The sequence below is a fragment of the Pezoporus occidentalis genome, unplaced genomic scaffold, assembly GCF_034315485.1.
Source record: "Pezoporus occidentalis ecotype Australia unplaced genomic scaffold, CSIRO_AGI_Poc_V1 ctg118, whole genome shotgun sequence".
In the NCBI taxonomy this organism is placed as follows: domain Eukaryota; kingdom Metazoa; phylum Chordata; class Aves; order Psittaciformes; family Psittacidae; genus Pezoporus; species Pezoporus occidentalis.
Window position 1 is genome coordinate 4138512 of NW_026912972.1, and position 12463 is coordinate 4150974.

Genomic DNA, 12463 nt, shown 5'->3' on the forward strand with positions numbered 1-12463 from the left:
CCCATGTCTGAACTTCTAGAGTTCCCTTTTTCCATTTAAACAGTGATGGGAAGCAACACAGCCCTCCCTAGCGAGGACTGGTGGTATAAGGCACAAGTCAAAGCTGTTATGCTCATGCCATAAGGATAACAGCTCCCCCCAGGAGGGCTCCAGCACCCTTAGGTGTTCTGCCAAACCCAGGGCTGAGCCTGTGTGTGACCTAAGCTTAGTTTATAAAATTAATACCAAATTAATTCTAGAATTCCAAACTAAAATTGCTGTATCCTCTCCAAATAACCCCTGAGGTTATGCAGGACTTGAGTGCAAAACCGTCTGCCAGCAGAACTCGTAGCGTGTGAATACAAGTATTAATTCACAGGCACGTTTCTGTCCTGAGGTGCTGATGGGTGCCACATTCGGGAGTAGCTCTTTTATCCCTGCCCGCCCCCCCCCCCCCCCCCCCCATGCTCCCTGAGGCCTCCAGGGATGCACAGGCATGGAGATGGTCCCTGCCTCCAAGACCTTAGATCCAAGGCTTAACTTTGATAGCAGGCCATGAACTGTGGCTCTTCCACCTGAGCTTTCCACTGCCTTAGTGGCTTAGGCTGGTGTTGCTTCTGCAGTAGGAGGGAAGCCAGGCCACTGCCACCTGCTCATGGACCTCTTGGGCTGCTGTCCCATGCCAGTGCCTGCAGGAGGGTGGCAGCCATGGCAGGGGTCACAGCGCGGACACCTTACTCCCCCCAGGATGTGCCACGTGTCTCTTCTCCTGTAACCCCATTGTTGCAGCACCCATAAAGCATAACAGACTGTTCTAGGGGTGTCACTCCTGCTTGCTGCACCCCTCCTCACGGGGTCACATCCAGTCTTTCATCTACCAGTACCCCCAAGCCCTTCTCCTCAGGGCTACTCTCAATCCCTCTGTCCCCTAGCTTGCGTTGATGTTGCCACAACCCAGGACCTTGCCCTTGGCCTTGTTGAACCTCATGAAGTTCGCATGAGCCCACTTCTTGCACCTGTCCAAGTCCCTCTCGATTGTATCCCGTCCCTCTGGCATCTCAGCTGCACGACCGGAGGTGCTGCAAGAAGGGCGATGCGCACAGGGACGACAGCGGCCACGGGGTGGGTACTGGAGCCGGGTGATGCAGCTGCAGCCACCGCGGCCAAGGGCAGTCGATGCCTGCGAGCCGAGCCGAGCCGAGCCGAGCCGAGCCGAGCCGAGCCGGGGCTGGCGGCCGCAGGAGCTCCGCAGCAGCCCCCGTGTTCCGCACCCGCCTGACCACGAGGGGCGCGGCGTGGGGCGGTGCTTACGGCCGGGGCGGTGCTGCCGGCGCGGCTCCGCGGCCCCGTTGGCTGCGGCCCGTGAGGCGATGTCGGCCCAGGGCGGTGCGGCCCCGGCGCCGGTGCTAGCCCCGGCGCGGCGGTAACGGGCACGCTGAAGCGATGGCGGCGGACGGCGGGTGGGTGCCGGCTGGGCGGCGGGCAGGCGGCGGGGCGCAGCGGGGGTCGCGGCTCACGGTGCCTGTCTGCGCAGGGCGGTGCGGCGGAGAGGCGGCCCGCGGCGCTCGGCCCCGGCCACGGCGCTGCCCGACTGGAGACTGCGGTGCGAGGGCGGCCGGCAGCGCTGGCACTACCTGGGCGACGGCGATGGGGACGGCGGCGAGCGGCGGGCGCAGACGCTGCTGGAGGAGCACAGCCTCGGGCTGGACACGGTGCGGGTCTGGGGCGGGAGCGGGCGGCAGAGCCCCAGCCGAGGGGCACCCCCGGCTCAGGCGCTGTCTCCCCCCACGCAGGTTGAGGCGCTGACGGCCTCGCCGGTGGCCGGCACGGCCCGGGAGGCTGCCCGCAAGGGGATGCGGTTCTACGCCGCTCTGCAGGCTGAGGACGGGCACTGGGCCGGTGACTACGGCGGTCCCCTCTTCCTGCTGCCAGGTGAGCCGCGGAGGGCGCCTCCGCTGAGAGGAGCGAGCGAACGCGTTCGGGTTGATGCTAGAGCCCCTCTGATCCTCTAGGTCTGCTCATAACGTGTCACACTGCCAAGATCCAGCTGCCGGAAGGCGTTCGGAAGGAGATGGTGCGGTACCTGCTCTCCGTGCAGCTCCCGGACGGAGGCTGGGGCTTGTGAGTAGCAGAGATGGTACTTCAGGTGATGGCACCACCGAGGTCCAGCACTTGGAGCTGATGTCAAATCTGCCCAGGCCGGGGGTGCAGGACTCTGCCACAGTGATACCTCTGGGGGTTGGACTTGCTTGTGTAGCACTCCAGGTACCTTTTGTCACAGAGGTGGCAGGAGCATCAAGCCTGGCTGTATCACCTCTATGGTACTATATCCTAAAGCATCGTGCATCTCACACCACCTGGGGCCCCCAGCACAAGTGGGAGCTGTTGGAACAAGCCCAGAGGAGGCCACAGAGATGCTGCGAGGGCTGGAGCAGCTCTGCTCTGGAGCCAGGCTGAGAGAGCTGGGCTGGTTCAGCCTGGAGAAGAGAAGGCCCCTTAAGGGGAGACCTCAGAGCAGCTCCAGTGCCTAAAGGGGCTACAGGAAACCTGGAGAGGGGCTTTGGACAAGGGCCTGTAGGGACAGGACAAGGGGAATGGCTTTAACCTGCCAGAACAGGGGAGACTGAGATGAGCTCTTAGGCAGAAGCTCTTCCCTGTGAGGGTGCTGAGGCGCTGGCACAGGGTGCCCAGAGAAGCTGTGGCTGCCCCATCCCTGGCAGTGTTCAAGGCCAGGTTGGACACAGGGGCTTGGAGCAGCCTGCTCCAGTGGAAGGTGTCCCTGCCTGTGGCAGGTTGGAGCTGGATGAGCTTTAAGGTCCTTTCCAACACAAACCACACTGTGTGTAACAGGGTAGTGCAGAGCAGTGTTTCTCCCTGCATTAGTTGGGTGTCCCCTTTTCCACAGTCACTGCTGGCATTCCACTTCACCCTGACAAAGACAGCCCTGTACAGTGGGTTGTTCCTGGCTAATACCAGTAGCTGGCTAATGGCTGTGCTGTCTGTGTGTGTGTGTGTGTGACAGGCATGTGGAAGACAAATCGACAGTGTTTGGCACAGCACTCAACTACGTAGCCCTGAGGATCCTCGGGGTCGGACCAGATGACCCTGACATTGTGCGGGCCCGTGTCAACCTGCACAGCAAAGGTCAGCTGCTGTGTGCCAGCACTGCTGGGGAGAGAGGTCTGTCTGGACCTGAGGGCTATATGGGACATGGGGGCTTCCAGGTAACAGGGGAACTGCTGCTCTTGCTTGCCCGTGATGGCATCTGCGTTTTCAGTTAACCTGGGGAGAAGTGGAGCCTGTGCTGGAGAAGCAAGCAGGGAGCTGGCATGTTTGTATTAACCCTGAAAGTTGATGCCTCTCTCTGCAGGAGGTGCTGTGGGAATCCCTTCCTGGGGGAAGTTTTGGCTGGCTGTCCTGAACGTTTACAGCTGGGAGGGAATGAACACGCTTCTCCCAGAGATGTGGTATGTGCCCCCTTCAGTGTGGAGGTAGGGGGTGTTGTCAGTCCTGCCTCCAGCCTCAACCCACAGCTATCTCATGGAAATGGTGTTTGCTGGGATAACTCCAGATATGTCCTGGAAGACCGTAGCAACAAGGCCAGCCAGTGGGTGGACAGGACTGAACAATGCCCTGAGGGAGATGCCAGAGCTTTTCCTATGTGGTCCCATTATATCTGTGTGCTCCCTGCCTGCCTGCTTCTGCTCTTGTGGCTCGCCAGAACTGGGTCCTAGCAGGACAGAACAGCCACGTGGAAGGCTGCCAGCTCTAACCCTCACTCGTACCCTTCCTGATTACTCAGAGGGCCTCTGGGTATCAGAGAGGCAAGTATATGACATTTTCCCTGTGTGAAAGCAGAGGCTGCACAGTAGCAAGGGCTGATGGTGCTCTGTCTGCCTTCAGAGTCATGTGGGGAAGAGAAGAGGGCCCTGAACTGACTCTCTCAGCTTGGGAGCCTCCCTACGCTTTATATACTGGGCCAGGAGCAGTGCCTGCTGGCTCTAGAGAGAGGGAGCATCCCTGGTGGGGAGGATCAGAGCAGTGCCAGGCAGTGTGGATATTCCCTTCTTTTCTCCAGCAGCTGGACCAGCTGGAACAGGGGACAGGGAAAGGCTTGCCCTGCTCCAGGCATCCCCCTGCCAACACACTGTTTCTCCATGCTGCCCTTGGCCCTCCTTGTTCCTCACAGTACCACCTTCTCTGTTGCAAACAGGCTGCTTCCTACATGGTTCCCAGCCCACCCATCCCGGCTCTGGTGCCACTGCCGCCAGGTTTACCTGCCCATGAGCTACTGTTATGCCAAACGTCTGTCAGCAGAAGAGGATGAGCTCATACGGAGCTTGCGGCAGGTCAGGAGCTCTCCAGTGAGGTTACGTGACTCCCCGTCCCTCTGGCTTGTGCAGTGACAGCTCCCATACCCACACTGTCCCTGTGTCCAGGCAGGGGAGCCAAATTCCAGCAGTCAGCTGCCTCTGGGTGCTTGCTCCCAGGCTGATGCCCTTCGTTGTCTTGTGCAGGAGCTGTACGTGCAGGACTATGCCAGCATAGACTGGCCAGCCCAGAGGAACAACGTGGCTGCCTGTGATGTGTACACTCCGCACAGCTGGCTGCTGGGGATCGCCTATGGTGAGTGGGTGTTGGCTGGGGTGGAAGGGCTGAGTTATCAGCTGGGTTTAAATTATGGCACCAAGTGAGCTGGTGGTGGTGGAACTGAAGCTGCTTTGGACCATGAGGGCTCTTTAGGGTCAACTGCGAGCTATCTCTGGAGCTGGGGTAGAGACATGGAGTGTGTGATCCATGGGCTTCTCCCTCCCTGAGAGCAGCAGGGCCCTGTGCCCAGGTCCTTGGGTCACTGTGGGGCAGAGCAGTTCCCATGCTTTCCTTCCCTGGTCACCATGAGAACAGCAGTGCAGCCTGCCACAGAACATGAGCCTGGCTGCATGGGCTGAGTCTTTCATTGCATATCTCTTTCGTCTCCTGTAGCCATCATGAATGTGTACGAAGCCCACCACAGCACTCACCTGCGGCAGCGAGCTGTCACAGAGCTGTATGACCACATCAAGGCTGATGACAGATTCACCAAGTGCATCAGCATTGGGCCGGTAGGACACTTGCTTTAAAGACCTTGCCTTTTGCTCTTTAAGGACCAGTTTGTGACCCACCCCAGCTCTTTGCAATTGTGGCATGTAACCATAATCACCAGATCCCTCTCTGGATGCTGGAGAGGGGCCCTTCATCAGGGACTGGAGCAATAGGACAAGGGGTGATGGGTTTAAATTAAAACGGGAAGTTTAGGTTGGAAATAAGGAACAAGTTCTTCCCTGTGAGGGTGCTGAGGCACTGGCACAGGGTGCCCAGAGAAGCTGTGGCTGCCCCATCCCTGGCAGTGTTCAAGGCCAGGTTGGACACAGGGCCTTGAAGCAAGCTGCTCTAGTGGAAGGTGTCCCTGCCCGTGGGTGGTGGTTGGAATTGGATGAGCTTTAAGGTCCCTTTCAACAGAAGCCAGTGTGGGATTCTATGATCTTGCTCAGGTGCAGCTCCTGCTGCTCCTATTCCTCAAGAGCTTAACACTAACAGGACATGGGATAGCTGCAGTGCTGATGAGGGCTGCCTCTCCTTGTGGTCCAGGGAAACAATCTGAGGAGAAGCTCTGGAGAAATCTTGTGGCACCTACCTCACTAACTCAGCCACAGATGGAGCGGTTGGGATCAAGCCTGGGGACACCTCTAGATGGCTTTGTTCTGGGTGGGAGGGATTTAAGTCTGTGTTGCTGGAAGAAGCTGTATCCAGAGCAGTGACAGTGCTGCTCTCAACAGATTTCGAAGACAATCAACATGCTGGTTCGCTGGTTCGTGGATGGGAAGAACTCCCCAGCTTTCCAAGAGCATGTTTCCAGGATCCCTGACTATCTCTGGTAAGGGCTGAGTGTGGCTTACCTGGCACAGCTTTGGGCTCTGGTCCCTGCAGAGCAGGCACACCGTGGCTCCCAGCCTGCTTCCCGGTGCTCTTGCTGTGCCTGTGCTGCAGCACTGTGCTCTCTCCTCCTACAGGCTGGGCCTCGATGGCATGAAGATGCAGGTGAAGTGCTGTAGGAGTTCAGCTGTGACTCAGAGGGACCCTGTTGTGCTGGGAGAGCCCATGGAATAATGGGATAGCTTATTCACCCTGTGCCTGAGCTCCCGCCACTTGCCTTTGGTGCCTGGTGGCTTTGTCTCACTGCCACCTCCCCTGGCTGTGCTAGAAGTGAACAGTGTCCTGCTAGTTTGCCTCTCTGTGGCTGTAAGCTGAGGGCCTCCATCCCCTTCATCTCCACAGGTCCTGGGAGAAGGGAGGAGAAAGACAGGCTCCTAATACTGCGTGAGGACTCAGCTGTGCATTTCTCGTGGCTGTTGTGTCCCTGTACCACCTCTCCTGTCTCAGCTGCTGTCTCATTTCCTATTGCATTGCTGTTCCTGAGCTGCTGCATCTGTCCCCTCTATGCCAGCACATCAGCTATGATGTTGGGTGACACAAAACTGAGGCATAGGGTGGAGGGAGCTAGGGGGGTAATGCAGGAGGGATGTGCTGTCCCATAGACCCCACACCTCGGTCAGGCTGTTGTCAGGACCTGCTTCTCACCATCTGCTTTCTCTCTTCCAGGGCACAAATGGATCCCAGCTCTGGGACACTGCCTTTGCCATCCAAGCCTTCTTGGAGGTAAAGTTTTTTGGAGGGTATGATGTGATTGCTGTGGTAAGCCCAAGAGCTGGTCATGCAAACACCTTAGTGATGCCAGCAACAGTTGTTGGCTCAGTTCTCCTTGTAGGGGTTTTAATGGAAACAGTAAATAAGGTATGAAAGCAAATCTACAGAAAGGGCTACATGAAAGGCATTAATTAACAGCCCCTAGACCAGCAGGTCAGCAAGGTCCCAGCACGTATTTGTCTTGAGGGACACATTTGGTTGCCAGAGCTCCTTGCTGAGTGCTGTGAACCTCTGTTTGCAGGCAGAAGGCCAGAAGATGTCTGAATTCACATCCTGCCTCCAAAATGCCCATGAATTCCTCCAGTTCACCCAGGTGAGCAGAACCAGTTGGTGTCTCACACTGTGCAGACTTGGCTGCTGCTCAGAGCCCTGCTGGATGCGTCTGTTGCCTTCTCAGGAGCTCTTCTGAAGGGGTGGACTACCAAAGTCCTAGGACGGCCTTCTGCTTTCACTCCCTGTTTCTGGGAGAGGGCCTTGGCCAGGCCCAGGGATTTTTGGGTTGGCTGCCTGGGCTAAGACAGGCTGGAAAACTGAGAGTTTGGGCTTATTTGTCCTTCGTCCTGTCTGGTGCTCACACATTTGAGGCACCCGTCTAGGAATCCTAGACTGTGTAAGCCTCAGCTCCTGCTGCCAGACCAGTAGCTCATGGTGGGGGTCACCATCACCAGCAGCTTGGTGCAGATACAGTCAAAGGTCTTGCTCATAGTGCCACCAGTGGGAGCACTGAAAGGAGATGGGTCCTTGACAGGAAAGCACCCAAAAAGGGGACTTCAGCAACACTTCTCTCACTTGTTCCTTGTCTTCTGCAGATCCCAGAGAACCCACCCGACTACCAGAAATACTATCGCCATATGAACAAGGTATGATGTCTGCAACTGGCCTCTGAAGGACACACAAACAGGGCAGGGATTTGGGCACAGGGGATGGGAATGAGGGGCAGCACCTCCTCCCTTACAAGAACAGAACAGGTCAGAGGAAGGTGCTGCAGCCCTCCTGTTCCCTTTCCAGGGCGGCTTCCCCTTCAGCACCCGAGACTGCGGCTGGATCGTGGCAGATTGCACAGCAGAGGGGCTGAAGTCAGTAATGCTTCTGCAGAAGAAGTGCCCCTTCATAGCCAAGCCTATCCCCCCCGAGCGCCTCTTTGATGCTGTGAATGTGGTAAGTGCTGCAAAAATTAGGGCAAAGGTGAATGTGGGCAACATCGAAACCAAGCTAAAATCAAGGCCTGAAGAGTTGTTAGATCTGATATTACTTAGCCTGCAACAAGGCCTGTGGCCTGGTGTGGGAACACCATTATTTGCTGTGATGCAGAGCTACATATGCAACATAATATAATGTGATGGTTCAGATTGTCAGTGTCAGATGTCAGTGTAGTTTGGGACCTGAGTTGTCTGCCCACCCCATGGACTTGTGGGTCTGACTTTGTCCTCACACCTGTTTTGGAGCAGACTGGGGTGGTGGCACTGCCTATGAGCCAGTCCCAACCCTTCTCTCTTCTCGTCTGGGCAGTTGTTGAGCATGAGGAACTCGGATGGAGGCTTTGCCACGTATGAAACCAAGCGAGGAGGCCACTTACTGGAGCTCCTGAACCCCTCAGAGGTGTTTGGTAAGGGGAGCTGCAAGGGGATGGTCATCCTGTGCACTGTGAATGGACACAGTGGCCTGGCCTTGCTGTGCCCATTGCATGCCTGGCTTTGCCCCAGGACCCTCTGTAGGATAGTGTGGGGTAACTGATACCCTTCGCCTTCAGGTGACATCATGATTGACTACACCTATGTGGAGTGTACATCCGCTGTCATGCAGGCACTGAAACACTTCCATGATGAGTTCCCTGAGCACAGAGCTCCAGAGATTAGGTGAGGCACTTAAGACGAGAGCTGGGTAGGGGAGAAGACAGGCTGCAGTGTCCCGTGCTGCCTGCTTTGGCCTCTGTTGACACAGCCCCTGCTGAGCCCTGTCAGGAGTCTTGCCTGGATCTCTGCACTGGCATGGAGCAGCCCCTGGGGTGGCCACTGGTATCTGCACAGCTGGGATGCTGGTGACTTCTCCAAGCCAGAGCCACCCACAAGCAGCCTCTTAAGCCTGTTTGGGTTCAGGCTGGGGGGAAATTCGTAGAGATCTGCCTCCCCTGACTTAGCACTTGCCTTGACCTTGCAGCCAGCTGTAGGCTATGTCCCCTGCTTGCTTGCTGGCATGAAGCACCCAGCTGGTGCTTGATTTGACTCTTAGATCCTGAACAGTGTGCATGCTCTTGCCTCTTGAGCCTTATAACAATGGGACCCATCAAAGCCTTAGAAGAACTGATGGATGCTCCTGATGAAGCAACTGCTTCTGAAATGGGTGTCTTTTTCCTGACCAGAGAGACTCTGCGGAAGGGCCTGGACTTCTGTCGCAAGAAGCAGCGAGCTGATGGGTCATGGGAAGGGTAAGCAGTGTTCCCTGGCTGCCGCAGTGTGAGAGGGACCAAGAGGACAAGCATTCCTGGCTGGCGGGATCTGTGGGAAGGGCAAATGGGGCTGAGTAGGTTCCTTGTGCGCTGCACAAGATGCAGACAGCCCCTTAGGACAAGGGTGGCTCCAGCTTCTCTGGTCCCAGAGTGTTTGATGAAGACTGGTGAGCGAACTGAGAGCAGGGGTGGTGGGACTGGGCATGGCTGTGTCACAGGGGAAGGCACAGGCAGCTCTATGCCTGGCTGCGCCTGTGTGCTGTGAACACCTCAACCTGAAGCCCCGCACCCCTGACAGTGCCTCTCTCCCTTTCCTTCTAGGAGCTGGGGGGTTTGTTTCACCTATGGCACCTGGTTTGGGCTGGAGGCATTTGCCAGTATGCAGCACACGTACCATGATGGGTGAGAAGCCTCATTCCTTTGCCTCTACCTACCTCTAGGGCTGGGGCAGGACATCATGGCGAGGCTGGGTGGATGCCCTGGCTGTGCATAGGCTCTCCTGCTCCTCCCAAATCCTGTGCCTCTGATATCAGGCATTGGAACAGGCTGCCCGGGGCAGTGCTGGAGTCACCGTCCCTGCAAGCATTCACACACCGTGAAGACGAGGCCTCAGTGCCATGGGTTAGTGGTGGCCTTGGCAGTGCTGGGGAGTGGTTGGACTGGATGAGCTTAAAGGTCATTTCCAGCCTGGTTGATTCTGTGATTCTGTGCTATGAGCAGGGCACTCACTGGGCCTAACTCGTGGGGCAGCGCCAGCCATGGGCAGAGCACAGCTCCTGTTTGCAGCTGGGACATGGGTGTGCAAACACTCTGTGTCCCCAGCTCTGATTCTCTGCCCCATCCTCACAGGGCTGCATGCCGAGAGGTGGCCCAGGCCTGCCAGTTCCTCCTCTCCAAGCAGATGGCAGATGGCGGGTGGGGAGAGGACTTCGAGTCATGTGAGCAGCGCACCTATGTGCAGAGCGCTGAGTCGCAGATCCACAACACGTGTTGGGCCCTGCTGGGGCTCATGGCTGTCAGGTAGGAGCAACCCTCATTGGTGATGAGTAAGAAATGCAGGCTCAGGGAGGTGCAGCTGCCTGGCTGGTGTGGGCAATGCCCCCAGCCATGTTTGTGATCTTGTGGTCACATCAAGGGACTGGTCTGCACAGTGCTCCACTGACACTGGGGCTCATAATGCTGGGCATGGGAGAGACAGTGTAAAGCAAAGGTCTAAATCTCAGTCACAGGCCTCCAGCCTGGGCAAATGTTGCTGTATTCATGATACTTGGTGTGCTATGGTTGTGAGGGGCTGACCCGAAGAACTCAGCATGCTTGGGACAGGCTCAGGGCAGCCTGGAGGTGGTTGAGTTCCCTAGGTACATGGATGGTTAAGTTCTCCAAATACATGGGTTTGCAGACGGTTTGATAAGAGTGTTCACATCTCCCTCATGCTTTGCAGGTACCCTGACATTGACGTGCTGGAAAGGGGCATCAAACTCCTGATTGACAAGCAGCTGCCCAGCGGGGACTGGCCTCAGGTACATCTTCCCTCTGGTCTTTCCAGGGAGTTCCCAGATGTCCTGGGCATTGTGCAGCCATTGCAAATGGTGTACTTTCCCCTACCTGGAAGGGAGGCCCTGTGTGGCTTTTAGTGGGGGACTTCAGGAAGGCAATGAGCTCAATGCCACATCTTGGACACACTGTGGTCCCCTGGGACCCCCTTGATCTCTGTCTCTCTCTTAGGAGAACATTGCCGGTGTATTCAACAAGTCATGTGCCATCAGTTACACCGCGTACTGCAACGTCTTCCCCATCTGGACGCTGGGCCGTTTCTGCCGGCTGCATCCCAACAGCCCTCTTGCTGGGAAGCTGGGCTCTGGATACGTGGATGGGACAGGGGAGACCGTACCAGAGGCTTTGTCTGCCTGAGCCCGGGCCATCACACATGCCATGGCCTCTGACTTGTCCCAGATACCAGCTTCTGCATAGGGCCAGGGGGGGATTTGCTGCATAGGGTATCCTGGTGCTGATCTTCACCATGCGGGCTGCTGCTCTGCCATGGAGGACTCTTGCTGAGCCTCCTTCTGTTGAACCTCCTTCAAAAATACACTTTTAAAGGGTTTTCCCAGATACATCCTCACTCATGGGACAGGGAGTGAAGTGCCTTTTCCAGACCAGTTTGGTGATCTGAGAATGGTGCCAAGCTGTTTTCTATTACATATCTAGACAGACTCTCTCAAGCTCGTGAGAGAGATGCCCATAGTATCCCCTTTGCCCAGGGCAGGGTGTTGGAACTGGATGATCTTAAGCTCGTTTCCAACCAAAATCATTCCATGATTCTATGTTGGGTAGAACAGTGCCTTTATCTTCCCCTCATGCTGTCCAGGTTGGCTTTCTGCAGCAAGAGGACTGGGGGCCTCCCCAGAGCCCAGCATTGTGGTGGGGTGCACTGCACAATCCCTGCTGAGCTGGCCTCTGTGCTGTGAGTGCCAGCAACTGCCTTTGAAGTGCTCCCTGCTCTGGAGCCTGTGATGGGAGGGGAAGGGCACCTATCCTATCCTCCCCCAGATGAATGGAAAAGAGGAGTGCTTCCCTCAGTTTTCTCACTGCCGGAACCTGGCTTCCCAGTGCCTCACTGGTGAAGTCACCACCATCATTCCAGCTTTGAAAAGAGGGAATCTGAAGCAGAAAGCACTGAGGTGATGAGTGTCAGGGCAAAGCTTCCAGCCAGCCCCAGTGCAGCAGGATCCTCTGTTCAGACTATGGTACAGTTGGGCATTCACACTTTGTTGTCAGGAGCTGGAAGTCACGTTGACTGACAGGTTAATAAATTGCTAAAGGTGTTGCAAAGGGAACTTAACTTTGTGTTGGCCTCTCATTGTCTGCCCCACTCAATGTGTCTCAAGGAGAGGGGAGCATGTACAGTGCAACCTGGCTTGGATCACCTTTCCCTGGTGGTATGGGCACCACCTCCACCAACACACAAACCATGCTTGGAGCCTGTGCCTGCTTTGCCCTCTTCCAGTGCTCTTGGCCCTGAAAAATATACCAAGGAAGCACCGGGCTAAAAGGGAATGATCGATTCTCTCCACCTGCAGCTTATACAATAAGCCCAATGTGCTGGTGCCTGCATGCTCCTGGACTCGCTGCCCACCAGCAGCCCCAGTCCAGCTTTGCAAAGCTGTTCTCCAGCCAGTGCCCTTCTGCTGCTGCATGGGGTATCCTGGGTTCAGCAGTAGCAGTCATTTTTCTCCTCAGTAGCTGGTGCAGTGCTGTGTTTTTGACTTTCGGCCTGGGAGCAATGCTGATAAC

General features: G+C 56.5%; 1 protein-coding gene across 1 annotated transcript; it reads left to right on the plus strand.

Moving 5' to 3' along the window:
• Nucleotides 1-1302: 1302 nt before the first annotated feature.
• LSS (lanosterol synthase) lies at nucleotides 1303-12011 on the plus strand. The gene is made up of 23 exons (XM_062602980.1): nucleotides 1303-1439; nucleotides 1514-1691; nucleotides 1773-1911; nucleotides 1992-2100; nucleotides 3002-3123; nucleotides 3350-3446; nucleotides 4193-4328; nucleotides 4497-4605; nucleotides 4963-5081; nucleotides 5796-5893; nucleotides 6030-6057; nucleotides 6619-6675; nucleotides 6965-7036; nucleotides 7533-7583; nucleotides 7732-7881; nucleotides 8233-8329; nucleotides 8474-8579; nucleotides 9083-9148; nucleotides 9491-9571; nucleotides 10019-10189; nucleotides 10611-10689; nucleotides 10895-11436; nucleotides 11911-12011. Exons 1-22 carry the CDS (start codon nucleotides 1423-1425, stop codon nucleotides 11078-11080), a joined length of 2268 nt encoding a protein of 755 aa, XP_062458964.1. The 5' UTR covers nucleotides 1303-1422; the 3' UTR covers nucleotides 11081-11436; nucleotides 11911-12011.
• The last annotated feature ends 452 nt before the right edge of the window (nucleotides 12012-12463 follow it).

Coding starts and splice junctions, on each gene's coding strand:
- LSS (XM_062602980.1), top strand. Junction 3,124..3,349: donor TGTCAACCTGCACAGCAAAG/GTCAGCTGCTGT, acceptor CTCTCTCTGCAG/GAGGTGCTGTGGGAATCCCT. Junction 9,572..10,018: donor CAGCACACGTACCATGATGG/GTGAGAAGCCTC, acceptor CCATCCTCACAG/GGCTGCATGCCGAGAGGTGG.